We start from the raw sequence: 16,973 nt of genomic DNA on the forward strand, positions 1-16,973 counted from the left end.
GGCAAAGTATGTTTCTCGTTAGCGCACAACGAAAGAACACGTGTGGTGCATCGTAGCTGCTATGTATCGGCATCATATCTGACCGAAGCTTAGTACCCTCACTTTGATATTCGGCCAAATCACGATGTTGTACACTCAACAGCGGATTGATTTTAATTTTGGATATTTGACTTGTTGGAGCCCATGTCAAAATATCCATATTTCTAGAACAAGTCTTTTGTAGACATTGTTGTCAAGATCAACCCATAATGAGTTGACAAATCGAAATTTGTTCTCTATTGTTTCATGACTTAAATGGGTTAGGCATTTTTGTATCTGAGTATGATTTTGATTCTCAATTGCCTTCACAAAGAACTCAACATTGCACAACAAATCAAAACCATCACAAGTGCAACGTTTTCGTCGTTGTAATCATCGAATAAATCAACCGTGTTTGCCATAACTTACATGTGTAAAACAAAACAAAACACGACAGGTTATATCATATACTATTTTATTTCAATCCAGCATGCAAGTGCAATCCAATTTTGTTTCATAACAGCCCAGTTGTGAGACAAGGAGAAATACCCCGCTTCCTATCAAACTGTCTGGTACGGTCGTCCGTGGAATGCGTTCCTTTGCCACTGAATTTCCTTTCAACTGGGCTGAACTTGAACTGCATCATATTCTGATACAAATATTCGATTTCGTTTTTGCCTTGTTTGTTCAAATAATATGACGTCAATAAACTTGAAAACCAAATAAGATTTTCGTTCATATAGTCTATAGTCTGTGTAAATATGGACAATTTGTTAAGTAAGCTATAGCCAGCTTGTTTATGGAGATCCTTAGTGATGCGATTCTCAACTGCTGAATAGTACAAATACGCTTCAATTTCGGTACGTTTTAAACACTCCTTTACCTTTTCGTATATATTCACACAATTGTTTCTTTGAGCGTTGTTTTCTACAGCAATGAAGAATTTTCTCTTCGAAGGCTTTTGCTCTCCAGTGATGTATCGTTTTTTAGAAGATGACATGGACACTTTTTCCAAATGATGTACGCAGTGTAAAATCATTTTTACCATAATTTCATTTGCTTTACCCAATTCCTCAGATTCAATAAACTTGTGGTCTAAATACAGCACACACAACGTTTGATCTTGTGTTAAACCAGTAGCGACAATACCTATTCCGCTGCTGAGTGAATCACAGTAATTTGGATCCATGTAAATAAACACGTTGTTTACACACGTCGAATCGTCAATTATGTTAACGTTGTATTTCATGTACGATAATAGCCTGTCTGAAAATGGGCAGAGTTTTCCACCACCTTTCTGAATGTTGGTATATGATGCCGGTACGATACCCAATTCATCCTCAAAGCTTGATGTCGAATGCGACAACAAATTTGACAGAAACCTGTTTGTTTCGTTTATGTGTATATGGTCAGGTTTATAGAAAATCAAATTTGGACATGCTGGGTATTTTGAAGCGTATTTTAAGTGTTCTTCGTTGTTGCAAAAATAGTATACATGATACAGATTGATGTCTTTTCTACTTTTCAAATTGCTTGTGATCTCACACATTTCGTCCACTTTGTGATTCACGGGTGATGTTAAAAATATGATCTTGTTATCAGCTTTTTGACCATGCGCCAAGATGGTACCAAATCGACATTTGTTGATTGAAAACGCTTCGTCCACGATTAAAATGTTAAGATCATCGCCTCTCAAAGCATTATCGTTTCGTGCACTTTTGAACTTTGCTAAGCAATTAAAGTCATCATCTTGTTTGGCATTTGTAAAAAATGTCCCGTGTTGATCGCTGATGATTTTGACAATGACCGAGTCTGTTGGAGTCATGATATTGTATCGCGAATGCGTTAATTTTTCGCTCCATTCTTTGCATTTTGTGATAACATAGTTTTTGACAGTTTGCGCCAAGTCCTTTGTGTGAGAATAGTAACCCAATCGCATACCACACGTTAGAAAAGTAAACAACAGTGCTACAAAGGCAGATCCAGTCATAAATGTTTTTCCATGTCTTCGAGGTATAATTTGGTAAGCGTATTTATGAGAATAGAACTCCTTCACGTCTTCTAGAAACGATTCGTTAACGTCTAGTCCCATATATTTTTCACAAACAGCTAACATAACTGCATTGCTGATGATTGGTTCTTTTTTGAGCAAATGGAAAAACATTTCATAAAAAAAGGATTTTTGAAACATTTCGTAATATATGTTGTCCTCCTTAGCTATTCTATGATACACATGTATAAAGTCGAGATAGTTTGGTTTATGCTGTAATATGGTCAATATTGTTTCTTTTACGGAATGCGCATTACTTGACTCGCGTACAAAAGAAGATGTTTGGCGTTTTTGTTGAATGTTATTGAAATAGTTTACTGGTTTGAGAAAATCGCTGGCCTTCTTTAAGAACAAAGTTTGCCAAAGAAAGCTTTCTTCTCGATATATCAAATCGCCAACAATGTTAGAATAAAACGGTAATTTACTCCACAGTATAGTATTCATAGACGTATCTAAGGTTGAGTTACAAGAACAAGCCCATTCGTACAATGGTACATTTATTATTCGGTTATTGTAGTCAACAATATACATGACTAATCAAACATACAAACATTTACACTAATGTTCTTATACAAATTTTTCTATTATGTGCTGCAACAGCTCGTCAGTGCAATTTTCCAGTCGACTCTCGAGATAAGCGTATGCTCTATAGTGGTTTGGGAACACGCCATGCATGACACATCCGAACAAGTTTTTCAGTTTACAAACATACTCATGTTTGTTGTACAAAGTGTTGTTCAGCATTCGAAAGCAATCGCACAGTTTTTCGATAGTTGCCTGTTTTTTCGTGATATAGCTGTAATTCCGCGAAAAAGCATTGACCAAACTGCAGTGCAAAGATGTGTGTTCGCTATTGTTGACGAGCGTGTAGTAGTTTTGCACCACCGTTTCCAACATATCGTGGATATAGTCTTGATAGAAATCTGACCAGTCGTTGTATTTTTCACATCCACAAAATACCTCTTCTTGGAGAGAATCGCTTAACTCGTTGATTTCGCGTCTGCAACCTTCACAAGCCATTGTTGAATGATGGTGTTTCTCAGACAAATTGCGCTTTTTATACTTGATCGAAAAAAAATACGGGGTAATATGCCATTTCTTCAACATGGAACTCTCGAATGATTTCCAGCTCAGATTTTGTTGATGGAAAATGTTTGTACTTTTCGTGTAGTTTGTTCAGCAACTGCAGACACTTATCAGTCAGAAAAAACTCATCTTTGGAGTTGAGAATTATATCGACCAAATTAGCATTCCGTCCACGCTGGTGGAATATTCTTTTGCTTAATGATCCAACGTCGGCAAACTTCTTTTTGATTTGACGATACAATCTTTTTCTGTTTATGATCAGCGGTGGCTGCACTCTATCGTACTTTACAGATTTGACGCTTATGTTCTCAACAGCATCTGATTTGTATGTTTTTTTTGTACAAATTCGAAACACAAAATGATCTGTTAGAGGTCATGATTAATCTTGAACACACGATATCTTTGGTGAAAAGACTAACTATGTCTTGTGCAGAAAATCCTTTGGATTCTTTGAACAAGTTCAACAGATGCAACAGTGTAATAACGTTCCTTGGAATGAGTTCACTGCTTTTTCGTTCGACCTGGTAAAACATGTCTACAAGCTCTGGATCGTTTTCACTATTTGATTTGATGAAGTCGACACATTTAATCAAACTCTGTTTCAATTCATCACCATACATTCTACAGGTATTTAGTGATGTTCTGTTGTTGATTATCGATTGTGCTGAATTGACTTGATTGAATAACGTTACTATTGCTGGAAAGTTTATCATCTGATACGACATTCGATCATCGTTGCCCAGACAAGCGCTCCTATAATTGTGTGTATTTAGAATTCCAGAGTGTATCGAATCCAATGTAGTACAAACGTTGCTCACCCATATTTTGTTTAAAATTTTGCAATTACCATTTTCGTTTAGAAAACGAGCAAGCGCTAACTGTAAAGTACTAAGAGGTCCCTGATAGTTTATGTTGAAGGATATATTGTCGAGATTTGACGTTTCTGTTTTGTATCGTGTCATCGTGATGTTTTTCACCATCTTTTCTACTTTGACAAGTGGCTTTCCTTTCTTCTCGAAAAACGGTTTTTTGAGCATAGGCCGTTTAAACATTGAAGTAAGATGAATTACCCTGTTTTTGACATATGCCAATGATTTATAGTCTTTCAAATCGTACACTGAAATGAATCCAGTTTTTTCCAAATACTGCGTTAATGTGCGTTTACAAATAGGTTCGAAAGACTGTTGACAATTGTGCTTCTTGCTAGTGTATATTGTAGATAAATGTTGAACGAACTCGTCCAGATTATACACCGCATTTCTAGCAGCGCTTTTTTTTTCAGCGGGAAGCGGAATTTTTGCAATAGTTGAACATTGACTAGAACAAGCATAAGCATTGTGAATTTGCACTAACGTTTTGAGATCCTTCTCGCGCCTGAAAAGGAAGTACAATGGAATGTTGGTTTCTATTGAGTGTGTTCCTAAAAATGCTTTTGCGTTCAACGGCGCTGAAAACCTAAGTTTGTAAACGTTAGCAAATTTTAAGTTCATTGTCTTTTCTCTGCAAATGATGAACGATCTTCCCTTAATCATGAAGGCGTAGTTTTTGTAGATAATCGTTGCGATATGTTCAACATCTTCGTAGTTAACAGAAATTGTTTTGGCCTTAACTGTCGTATCGCGCGTATTGGTGAGAAGTTTATTGTTGATAATATTGAATGGATAAAAACAAGATTGTAAATATTCGCTTCGAAGAAATTTCACTTTTAGTCTCCAACCTTCGCACAAATCGTATTCTTCTCTGCTTTTGGATAATGTATTTATCGAATAACGATTCAAAATCAATTTTCTGGCTCTTTCTAAATGGCAGTCATATTTTGAGTTTTGAAAAAAGAAAAGCATTGCTGGGAAAAACATTTTGAAATAGTAAAATGATCGCATGATAAGCAAATTCCAATTGGAAAAGCAGTCAATGGTAATGAATGATCCATCAATCGGGTTAAACAATTTCTTGTCATTTAGCGTTGACGACATCAAAGTTAAAAAACCATTGTACAACACATTGTGTTTATTAAAAACATTGAAAGCAACATCCTCAAAATCGCAAGATTTCAAATGTGAGTAAACGTTTAACACATTTCTAAAATGTGAACATGATGGCATATTCAAATATTCGCGCATAAATTCGAAGTGCTATTCCTTCGGAATTCATTTAACAAATGACAACTCCTGCAAAAACTATTTGGATTTATTGCAAAAACATAATAGCTTCTTGTTTACACATATAACCCAAATACATGCAGCCATAGGAGCAACAAATACAAAGATACATAGTAACACAATCATGATCACCGTACTTGAATTCTGATTTTTTGATGGAACGCGTATGTCTTTTATTTGAATCGGCATCGTAGTAGTAGATGTAGTAGAAGCAATGGGTTTGGGAGATTTTTTGCGTTCCTTTGAGTATTTCTTTTTGTCATACACCAGATCTTTCTCGCACAAATGTTTTCTTTCAAACAATCCGTACCTATTGTTAATCGCATTAATTGCGGAATCATACGATACAAAGTATTCCATTCTTCGTCGAATGATATCAACGAGATAAAAACCAGTATCTAATCGACTCAATGAAAAAAACGTTTTAATAAACTCATTTTTAAAAAATATGGGATTAATATGGACAACAAATGTTTGATATGCATTATTATGCAAACTGAATACACATGACGAATAAAACATGAGGGATTGTGCCGCGCTACTTAAGCCACAGATACTCTTGGTAACGTTCATGGATTTGTGTAAAACAAAACGTTCGAACGCATCGTATTCTTCTGCGGTTTGAATACTGGCAATGGTACAGAATTCGTTGACATTCATGAAATAAAAGCATGTGTCGTTTGCTATTACAGCACTGTCTTGCATATCAGCACATGAGTCTGGTTCAACACCCAGGCCGTAGTCTCTCAAAATATCCATTGTATCTGGAGTTGTCGTGAGATCGTAAATATCAGTTTGAACGATGGATGGTTCTTCCTTGCAATATTTCAATAATTTGTCATCGTAGATGTAACCAGAAGCAATATCCAATTTAAGACATGTTTTTGTTGATGTTGCATTTGTTCGAAACAATTTGCTATCATAAACGTTATAGTTTATAACTGGGTATTTGAAACGGCTATAGAATTGAGATGTTAACTGAGCGGTCAAGCCATCTGCTATGTCAACGTCCAAACCTCCTTTGAACTGTTTTACTCCAGTGTATGCATACGAAAATCTATCGTTGATATGAATGTAATAGCAATCGCCCAAAACTACTAATCCAACTACCTTGTCTTTTTCACAGTTTTGACATACACATGGTACCATTTCCTGGCGGATTTTTGAATAAACGTTCTTCTGTAATAATTCTATAGCATTTTTCAATGTTGTTGAGTTAGGTGAAATACTACTGTCTAAATTTTGTTGGCAGCCAATGTGAATGCATATGTTTGAACTGAATTTAATCTGAACATTGTCACTTTTTTCAATACAAAAGTGATTTGTTGCATCTAAAAACGAAACGGAAAGATTCGATTTGGTAGAGTAAAATGGCATCCACATTTTGAGGATGATTACCATATTAATTCTTTGCACTAACTCTTCGAAGGATTTATACAATTTATCAGGAATTGTCGCGTATACAATTAGTCTATTTTCATTGACACTATACTCTGCATTTTGTAGACCGGGTGTTTGAGTGAACATTTCAGTTAATTTCGACACATCGTTGATGAGAACTTCTATGCTAAACTTTCCATTTATCAAATTTATCGGGAGAGCATCGATATTTGTTTGATAACACATTTTGCAAGATACTATGACAAGCCATGAGTAACACACACATATTAAAAATATCATCATCGAAGATGTACTTATCAATCGTTTAAACGATCAATCAAGTAAATACACAATTCTCAATATGTCTGCGATCGCAATATGTGTTTTGATTCTGACAGGATCAAGTCGTACGATATCACTTGTTTGCCACGTTTCATCAAATACTCAAGCAGCGTTAATGGTAATACACCTTCTGATTGACCAACTTTCCTTGCTACTGGATACCACGCGTCAAACACCTCCGACATAACCCATTGTAAATGCATGTTATGACTTCTGATTATGTTCGAAAGTCGCCTTAGCGGAAAACCAATGCTGCAAAGCACATAGAGAAATTCTTGCGGATTCATATCCATGAACATTCGTTTTGTAATTCCTACTTTATCGTCGTGTCTATGCATGCGAGGTTTCTTTGCAGTTGGCAAATACCCATGTTTTGTTGTTTTGCTTTTTTGATTCATATTTCGATTTTTACAAGGACTTTAGTGAAAAAAATGTATATAAGAAAAAAATGCTTTGCTGATCTATTTCGCCTTACCACTTTCAAAACCATGTCGCTAAAGCAAACGCTTAAACGAAAATTACACGTTACGCCCGATGCGGATGATTCCTGGGACGACTTTGAAATTCCAAACAAAATGTCGCGCCCACAAATCAAAATATTGGATTTGCAAACGCGCATCCACTGCGTAGAAAAAATGTTGAAAACCTTCAATATGAAAGGTATAGTTCGAGTAGAAGACCTCAAACCGCTTGACAAGAATGATCATAGTCCTTTATTTGTTACTTACCGAACCAAAAACGATGGAAATAGTTTCTATAGAAGCATAAGTTACTTGTTGTTTGAGAATGAAGATTATCACCAGTTTGTTCGCAATGCTCTTATTAAATCTATGCGCTTACACAAAACTGTGATGAACAAATATTGTCAAAGTAACACGACATTTAAAACAATTGATCACTACATTGAAGAAACACGAGCCGATGCGTTTGGAAGATTGCCTAATGTTTTCATTGAAATGCAAGCTCTCGCCCACATGTTTTCGATCCCAGTTTATTTATTCACGAAACCGATCACGATACAACCCACCAAATTTTCCATTCCCAGCCCTGCAACAAATAGCTGTGCGTTTGTGTTATATATGGATATGGGTTATATAAGACCGGTTTTGAAATTTGATAGCGAAGAGTTTAAGCATCACGTAAACGCGGGCTTTGGTTCTCAGCATATAGGTATAACCAACGGTGAGGTAACAGTAAAGTTTCAAATTGATACGCTGAATTCAATTTCAACCACGCTATGCAAGGAAGCCGTTGAAAAAATTAGACATCACGTTTACATTAGCACCGAAGCTTTGAACATGCTTGAATATTTTGCAAATTTTAGAGAGAATGAGATAAGATTACATATACACCTGTTTAATTTCGCCTGTGAAAACGGCTGCTATTCGCTAGTTGAGCTTTTAATACGACTATTTAAAAGTAGTAAAAGCGTAAAAGAGCTTGCAGATTTCCTAGATAAAATGAAAGGACAGTCAAAAAAGCACTTCGAAGAACTAGCAGAATATTTCAGGGATATATGTTGCGAAACTAGTTTAGATAAAGTGTGCGATATAACTGCTAATACAATTGCTGTTTCCAACATACTTAAGGCTCAAATTGAGCAAAAACAAAATCTCGTCCTAAGTACCAAGTTCATCTCTGTTCAGCTGGACGACAACACGTTTGCGTTCAAAGACAAGTTTCCGTTTACCTTGTTGTGTTTAAACAATGACAAAAAGACAATTCAGTATTACTCGGGACCAAAACCACATGAACAAAAATGGGTGGATATCAGCTTGAATCGGCGATTCGCCGCTTTATTAGATCGAATTAGTAGCCCTGATCACATTTTGTTTGTTAAAGAATCTGTGTATATGTTTATTGAAGGCGAAAGGCTACAGATTGCCTTTTTAAGCAACGTATTTAAATCCACCCAACCTGTAGAATTGTATGCGTTGCCGAAATCAACGAACCCATTAACGGCAGTTCAGATGGTACTTACCGATTCTAATAGCATCGTTCTGGTGGATAAAACAACCAAACAAGTGTTTGATCTCTCAAAACGTAAATGGATCGCTATTGAAAACATCATCACCGTAAGCAATAATGACGACTACGAGATGTGTACCATATGTCTCACTGGAGACACAAAGCAAACGGTTTTGTTAAGGAAACCTCGGAGCGAAAGCGTATTTGGCTTTGACATGATTTACAATATCAAGCATATACCATCAACACCCTTTCAATATACATTGAGCAAGGATTTCAAAGAAGTTTATGTGCAGTCTAGATTAGCTGATGATAAAATCAGACTGGATCCAGCAACGGTATTTCAAGAACAAGAACAATTGTTGCATAAAGTAGCAAATCCGTTTGTTCACTATGTAATACCAAAAGCAAACGCAAATACAAATGTGTATGCTTTAATCGATACTGATATGTTGAACAGATATATGATCCAGAATTCGTTGTCCAGGAATTTCTGTTACATCTCAAAATGTTTGGTGTCCAGGATTTTCACAACATGATACTTAAAATAAAATGATGTGAATATTTGTATTGAAATAAGACGGTTGTACTGTGAAATTGTCAAATTCATATTTAAGATGTGTACCCTTATATTATGATGTTTTGTTTTCCCTGAATTTGGAGATGTAACATGGACTCGATGGAATTTTATGCCTTTAATTTTGGAAATAGATGAACAGTTCTAATGAGATTCATTCCTTTCTTGAATTACCAACAACTTCATGTTCCTAGCATAGATTTTCCACTCCAAAGTGCCATGACATTAAAATATGTGCAATTTTAATCGAAGATGTAACTGGACACAAAAATTGAACATTTATTCAATAAAAAACATTAAAATAATCAAAAGTTTTTCCTTTCTTTGATTCCAAATGAAAGACTAGTTACTTAGAAACATTTAAAACGATAGCAGTTCATAATTCTTGATTATAAATGACAATTCTGACATGTTTTTAGAAATCAGAGACTAACATTGGACGACAAAATGACTCTCGTTATCTCGATGTCAAAGAAATCAGACAAATTGCGAAGAGATAACCGAAGTTTATCCTATTTTCACCTTTTCATGTATGTAGTTTAATGCTGATTGAAAGAAATGCTGAAAGCTCCTATATTTCAGCATTAATTCCAACCTGCATTAAACAATGTTAACTAATTGGTTAGCTAATTGGTTAGTTAATTGGTTCACTTTTCAAAATAAAAAACTAAGCACATTACAGAACTTAAAAGGGGCTAAACACCTTCAAAAATTAAACCACAAATCTGATTTTATATCAATATATGAATGACAAGGAATATTAAACTATATTCAGTGCATATTGACCAATCAGATAAACGGATTTTAACTTGCAGGGTAATAAAAAAATAATAGCTTTTAAGGAGACAGATAGTAATTAACATATTATTTATTCTGAGATTTTCACAGACTAAAACAACAGCAAACTCTAAACTGCAAACATGGTATTTCTCCCTCTCTCTCTGCTTCACTTGTCTTCCTTGTAACCTGGAAATATAGGATGAGTTACATATTTTTAAAATTCAAAACAAGAAGTCAAAATAAAGTCAAAGACGGGGGAAATGCTTCAAAATCTGAGAAAACAAATGTATGTAGGTAAAGGTTTTGTTTATTATAGTGTCACCCCTACTAAAAGGGTAAGTCAGTCTGGCTTATGAGACACTTCCAACTGATTATACCAAGTACCTCCCAACTTCTATCACTAGGCAAGATGCCAGACGGATTTCAGTCACTAACCATTAATTTAACTAGCTCGCGGCTCAGGAACTGGCCATTTTATAATAAGTCCCAAAAGAAACATTTCCTGGACAAACGCTCCCTCTTGGGCTCGAACCTTCAACCTCCCGGTCCCAAGGCGGACACCTTAACCATTAGGCCACAGTACATTTACAATGTACATGTCACAGTTGATGCATACTTAATGTAACATTAAATACTTCAACTTACTTTCAAATCTGTAAAGTAGCCGACGACCTAGCTTGGACACTTTAGGTGGTTCCAACTTTCTCTGGATATCTGATTCAAGGATGGTATGCCTTATTTCATTCATAACCCATGCATTATCTTTATATTTCTTGAAGAATATGACCCACGGCCATTCATCCACCTAAAATGTAATACATGTTTAGTTGTTAACTATTGAGTTAAAGTTGCTGCTTATATAGTAAAACAAAAGCTTCTATACTATTGTTACTTATAACAAGTAAGGTGTTTCTAGCTTTAAAACAAATGCTTGCTTGATTCAATGGCATGTTTAGCTGCTTCCTATTAAATGCTCACTTCAGTACTTAAGTGTCGTTTATGGTTTGGAACAAGAAATTGTCTCATTAAAAAAACACCTTTATTTGAAATTCTGAATTATCTCCAAAAATCAAATTATAAATTTATTAAATATATACATGTATACAAACATATTAAAAGTTTGCCAGACATTGATTTCAAATTTCAAAGACAGTTCAATATAGTTTCAAACTAGAAAGAAAATGAATTCTTAAAAATAACTGTGAATGACATTAACCCTTTGCAGCATATACCCATCTTTTATGTTACTACTCAATTTAAAAAAAACAGTTCCAATGGTACACATTTCATAGACATAACAAATTTTGTTTTGCATACCACTATATAGATTATACCAGTATAAAGATTAGTAGTGAATAGCATGAAACAAGATCAGCCGGCTGATTCATGCTATCCACACATGGCATTTTCAATTTCATTTTATACTGCAAAGGGTTGAAGTACTTGAAAACAATGGAACAGAAACAATAAACTGGACTAACGATTAACCCCAACAAAATGATTACTCACTACGCCAGGAAGAAAACTTCTACCATGTTTGATCAATATGTAATCTCCAGCACAAATCCTATGGTAATGATTTAATACAATATTTATATCTATCACCTTAGTCTATTATTTTTTATTAAGACAAGTACCTTTTCAAACACTCATTAGTTTCTACATGTATCAGAGTGATCATTTATACATGAACATACATTTCCTGGGTAAGGGTATTCCAATATTGAGTGTATAGTAACTGCTTACTACAATGCTTAAATTAGGGGAAGAGAGAGAGAGAGACCTGCAAGTTGTCTTGAATTTAAAAACTGGGAAAAAATATATCAGATTAAAATAAACTTCTTAAAGCATAATAAATCTAGTATATAAATGTACCTGATTATCTGTTCAGTATTGGAGCTTGGTGGTTGTCTGGTCACATCATTGAACTTCTTTACAGTTTCATCACTGGGTAACATCTCGACATAGTTACTGGCTGACTGCTTGGTCTGCTTGCTCGCCAACTGCTCGAGTTGGTCACTATCAGAATGCTCTGTCTGGTTTCTGACTGACTGCTCTGACTGGTTGCTGGATGACTGCTCAGTCCAATTCCACAGAGACTGCTCAAGCTCCCTATGGTATAACACATACTTATAAATACATACCTAATACCTTTTTGAATGTTTATGTTTTAAACCAATGTGTATGTATGGTAGAACCACAAACACAGGTAAGTGGAAAGCATCCCACACAGAAGTTCTTACCCCGACTTGGACTCTAACCCACACTGTCAGAGCCCGAGATGATATCTACCATAACCTAAATAACATAACTTAAATATTGTAGCTTTGGTGAAACTAACTATTGAGTATCCGGTTCGAGATCCGGTCGGGTCGAACTTCTTTCCGGCAATGAAAATATGTCACTCACCTACAATTCTTAGATTATGTGAGTATGAAGTCAGCGATATGGAAAGAAGTGGTGTAAGTACTGGTGTGAGAAAGCCAGGAAAGCATGGTAGATGCACTGACCGCCATGATATGACCGAAGCTGTTAAAAAGCGACGTAAACCCCATCACTCGTCACAACACTATTCTATTTTCTTAATTAGAATAGTATTAAAATGATGTACCTGAATGAAGTCATCTGGTCACTGGCTATGTGCTCTGTCTGGTCACTGGCTGGCTGCTTGGTCGGGTCATTGGCTGTCTGGTCACTGGATGGCTGCTCGGTTTGGTCAATGGCCGACTTCTTGGTCTGCTTACACAGAGACTGTTCGAGCTCCCTGTCGTAAAACACATACTTATACATACATAAAACTTATGAACACTGAATATGTCTATGTTTATTTGTTTTGAACCAATGTGTATGTATGGTAGGACCACAAACGTACATCAGGTACGTTGAAGGCATCCCAAATCTTGCCCCGACCGAGACACAAACCTGCACTGTGAGGGCCCCGAGAGTTTAGCGACCATAACCTCTGACCAACCCCTATTGCACTTTTAAAAAATGTATCAAAATAATTTAAAACCTGTAGACTTGGTGATCCTAACCATTAAATATTTCGAAGACTATGAATTATGAGGACTTGGCACAACACTATTCTATCTTCTGAGTTGAAATAGTCTTGTGCTGAATCCTTAAAATTGCTAGTGTCCAGTTACATCTCTTGGCACAGACATCAGGAAAAACATGTGTTTGTTAAATTCAGATAAAAGAAAAAGCATTGCTGATCAATGTATGAACTTACCTGCACTGCAACCATTTAAAGTACTTATAACACTTTGATGCACATACAACTATTACTTGTGCACATTGAAGATGTAATTTTGACACCAAAACAAAAAAGTCCCTGTAACAAAGACACAACTCATTGCATCAATGTTACATCTTAGAAAGCAAACTCAATTAGAACAGTGTATAGTTAATTTATTGTATGAAATAAATAGGGAAACAACTCAGGATGGAATGGATTAAAAATGTCATGATGATTTTCTTCCCAACAATTAAATGATCAGAAATTGCCTTCTGATAAGACATGGCATGTAACTAGGACACGACGGGTTTCCCAATTAATTGTAGTCCAAGTTACATCCTTTATGTCGAAAATGTAGTCCACGTTACATCTTTTGTTCAAACACTGTATTTGGTTAAACATAACAATTTAAAACATGGAACAGGGTAATCTCTAATTTGTTTCCATCCAGGCACAAGTATGTGGGAAAATATAAGTCGTAGCAGACTACAAAGACGACTAAATGCATTTTCATTCCTAAGATGTAACTTGGACACGACGTCTATTTTGAACATCGCCATTGAATCTTGCAGTTCTGTCGTCCTTTATTCATTTGCATTTTATTTTCGTACCAAAGTCAAATCATAATTCTATTCGAATTACTTTAAAACAATAAAACGATACCTAAGGCATGTCGTTTCACAAAAAAACTCGGATGTTAAAGGCTAGGTTAGGTTATTTCAGACGTAACTCTCTTCACTTACCGAACTCGTGTCGAAGATTCGGCCATGTTGTCAGCTTTTGTGTACACAAATTCGTTGAATGCGTTCTACGTCATCAAATAATGTGTGCAGTTATTTTCCGGCGCCTTTGCGCAACCGATATGTGAAAGTAAACAGCGTTATCGTAAAAAAACTGATTTTTCGAGACGTAACATTTTGGACACAAAAGGTCGCCCGATTTTATTTTTAGAAATAGCGGAAATGTAACGTTACCCCCCAAATTGATTTATTCTGATGATGATTGTAGGTATTTTGAAGGCAACACCGTACCATTGTAAGCACTGATTAGACACAGACTTAAGTGTAAAACTTATATCTCTAAAGACGTAACAAATTGGACTCGAAAATTACGTCTCGAAGGACCAATTTAAAAATCTATTTTTCTTTTAAATGGTTTACAGAGGCTCTTCTATTTTGTAAGCATGCTTTAGGGGTTCCATCTGTTTATTGATTATTTACTTTGTTCAAGACGTAACTCGGCATAAAGATGCAACATTAAACGCGATTTATGCACTATCAAAAAAAATCTAAAAAAATGTCCACATTTTCACCACATTATGTGGATTTTCCCCTGATCGTGGAAAGCTGTAATTACATTTACCAGTGATGATATTCGCCAGTTTAATGCACTTATCCATGAAATAAGAAACTACATGCACAAACAGCAGGAAGTTAAGGTAAAATGTGATTCTTTGAGATGTAACAGAAATTCCTGGACAGTGAATTCTGGATCATATTACATCTCAGCAGCAAAAACAATTTCAAATCGACTAACAATTCATTGTTGGTACAACATGTTATGTTAACCCAATGTCTGTACAATATGTGACAATAAACAAACATTCACAAAAATTACAGTCTTTGTTTAATCATTTGTTCCAAACTCTTTTCCCATCCACACCACCAAATTCGAAGTGGAAACATCGCTGCCAGAAACATTTTCGACGTACATTCTGGAATTCGCCAATGCTCTCTTGGTTCCATAACTTGGACTGTCATTTCGGAAACGTGCCAGAGTTTTAGCAAGTCATCAAGTCTCTTTTCAGTTACTTCATTCAAACTTTCGGCGTCTTCAAAAACTAGCAGCATCAACTTTGGCGACTGTGATGGTGGTAATCCTAGTGTCAAATTGACAAATCGACACGTGTTGCCTTTGTACCACGGATATTTAGCCACAAAATCTTCCCATAGATCGAAGGCAAAACTTTCAGATTTGCTCGTATGTACGATCCACACTGGTAGATACATGATTGACGAATGATGATAATGTTCCAAACAATCACCCTTTATATACTTTTGCATCAGGGTTAATCTGTCAAGCGAACAGGAGTAGTGTATGACAAAATGGATAGTCGACACATAGCACATTTACTATTTCCTGTACATATTTTTTCAACACAGGGTTTGCAAAACGTATGACCACAAGGTGATAACACTGTATCTTTTTCTTTGCCATAGCATACGGTACATTCCATGAGTTGTTGTCTTGTTTCTATTTTCGCTGTTTGGACAGCAACGTTCGTCTGAAGTTCGTGTATTTCATCTTTCATCTTACACAGTTTTTCACATTTTGTCTTAATGTGTTTTGTTTGAGCTTTAATGATTTCATTGATATTCGTCAATTTGTTATCGGGTAACTGTTTTAAGAAAGTTGTGAGTCTCTTAATAGCCATGACTAGATGAAAATGTACACTTCTTAATAAATCTACATTGTTTGGGTCCTGGTTTGTTTTGAAATTATCCATCCATTTCTCATATTCTGTAAGTATTTGTGAAATACGAAGTGAAATAACAGCACCACGTGTTAATTCTGGATCTAAATCTTTCAGCGAAACAGGTTCGCTTTCATCTTCAGATTCCAAAGGATCGGTCACCCGTACACCAAGATATCTAGTGGCATTATCTTCATCTATATCATATTCACCGGGTTCACTTTGATTAGTGTCCGATTCAACGCCATCAATGACAATTATTTCGCTTTCGCTATCAGACATTATAGATCGTTTTTATTTTCATAGAAAACATGTTTACGCCGTAAATACCTTTTTTTGATATAAAGGGTTGAAATTAATACATTCTAACATAGTCAATCTAGAAATGCCGTCGCAACTCTACACCGATGTTTACCACATTGAAAGCAATATTTACTGCAACGATGATCTGCTAATATGCCGATGTAACAAATTGATAATCATATTCTTCAAAAGCAAAAACATATTTTCGTTCTACTTGCTTAAGCAATCGAAAGAGAGCAATGTGTCAAACTCTATAATGGCACTTATCAATGCGGATAACCCCGAAACAATCTTAACAAAGCTTATTGGAGACCAACCACCAAACCCGATCACCTGTTCGGTTGAAGATTGTGAAGTGAAACTGATACCTCAATCTCTAGGAAACTATGATATATTGATCACATACGAAACAAAACTGTCGTTGGCCTCAAAAAATATGCTACAAAGCAAAGCTTGCATCTTGTACCTAAATGATTTTATTGATGTTGATCCGGTGCAAATATTTAGAGTTCTCACTTCAACAAGCTCACCTAACCATTTTGTCAAAAACGATTTGGTTACAGCTATGAAAAACGTTTACGACGACATCCCCAAATATT

The 16,973-nt window shown here is 35.6% G+C and overlaps 1 protein-coding gene across 1 annotated transcript; it reads right to left on the bottom strand.

Annotated features, from left to right (window-relative positions):
- Positions 1-10,526: 10,526 nt before the first annotated feature.
- LOC127866068 (uncharacterized) lies at positions 10,527-14,467 on the bottom strand. The gene is made up of 5 exons (XM_052406437.1): positions 14,342-14,467; positions 12,972-13,124; positions 12,236-12,472; positions 11,866-11,927; positions 10,527-10,546 (listed from the first exon to the last, which is right to left on the bottom strand). The coding sequence occupies exons 1-5, from the start codon at positions 14,365-14,367 to the stop codon at positions 10,527-10,529; spliced, it is 498 nt and encodes a 165-aa protein (XP_052262397.1). The 5' UTR covers positions 14,368-14,467.
- Between the last annotated feature and the right edge of the window lie 2,506 nt (positions 14,468-16,973).

Source organism: Dreissena polymorpha, chromosome 1 (genome assembly GCF_020536995.1).
Source record: "Dreissena polymorpha isolate Duluth1 chromosome 1, UMN_Dpol_1.0, whole genome shotgun sequence".
Taxonomy (NCBI): domain Eukaryota; kingdom Metazoa; phylum Mollusca; class Bivalvia; order Myida; family Dreissenidae; genus Dreissena; species Dreissena polymorpha.

Excerpts from the sequence above, each read along its gene's own strand:
- LOC127866068 (XM_052406437.1), bottom strand. The coding sequence starts at position 14,367 with ATGGCCGAATCTTCGACACGAGTTCG. Across the intron at positions 11,928-12,235 it reads AATACTGAACAGATAATCAG|GATTTGTGCTGGAGATTACA; the intron begins GTACATTTATAT and ends TCATTACCATAG. Across the intron at positions 10,547-11,865 it reads TTTTCTTCCTGGCGTAGTGA|GTTACAAGGAAGACAAGTGA; the intron begins GTAATCATTTTG and ends CTATATTTCCAG.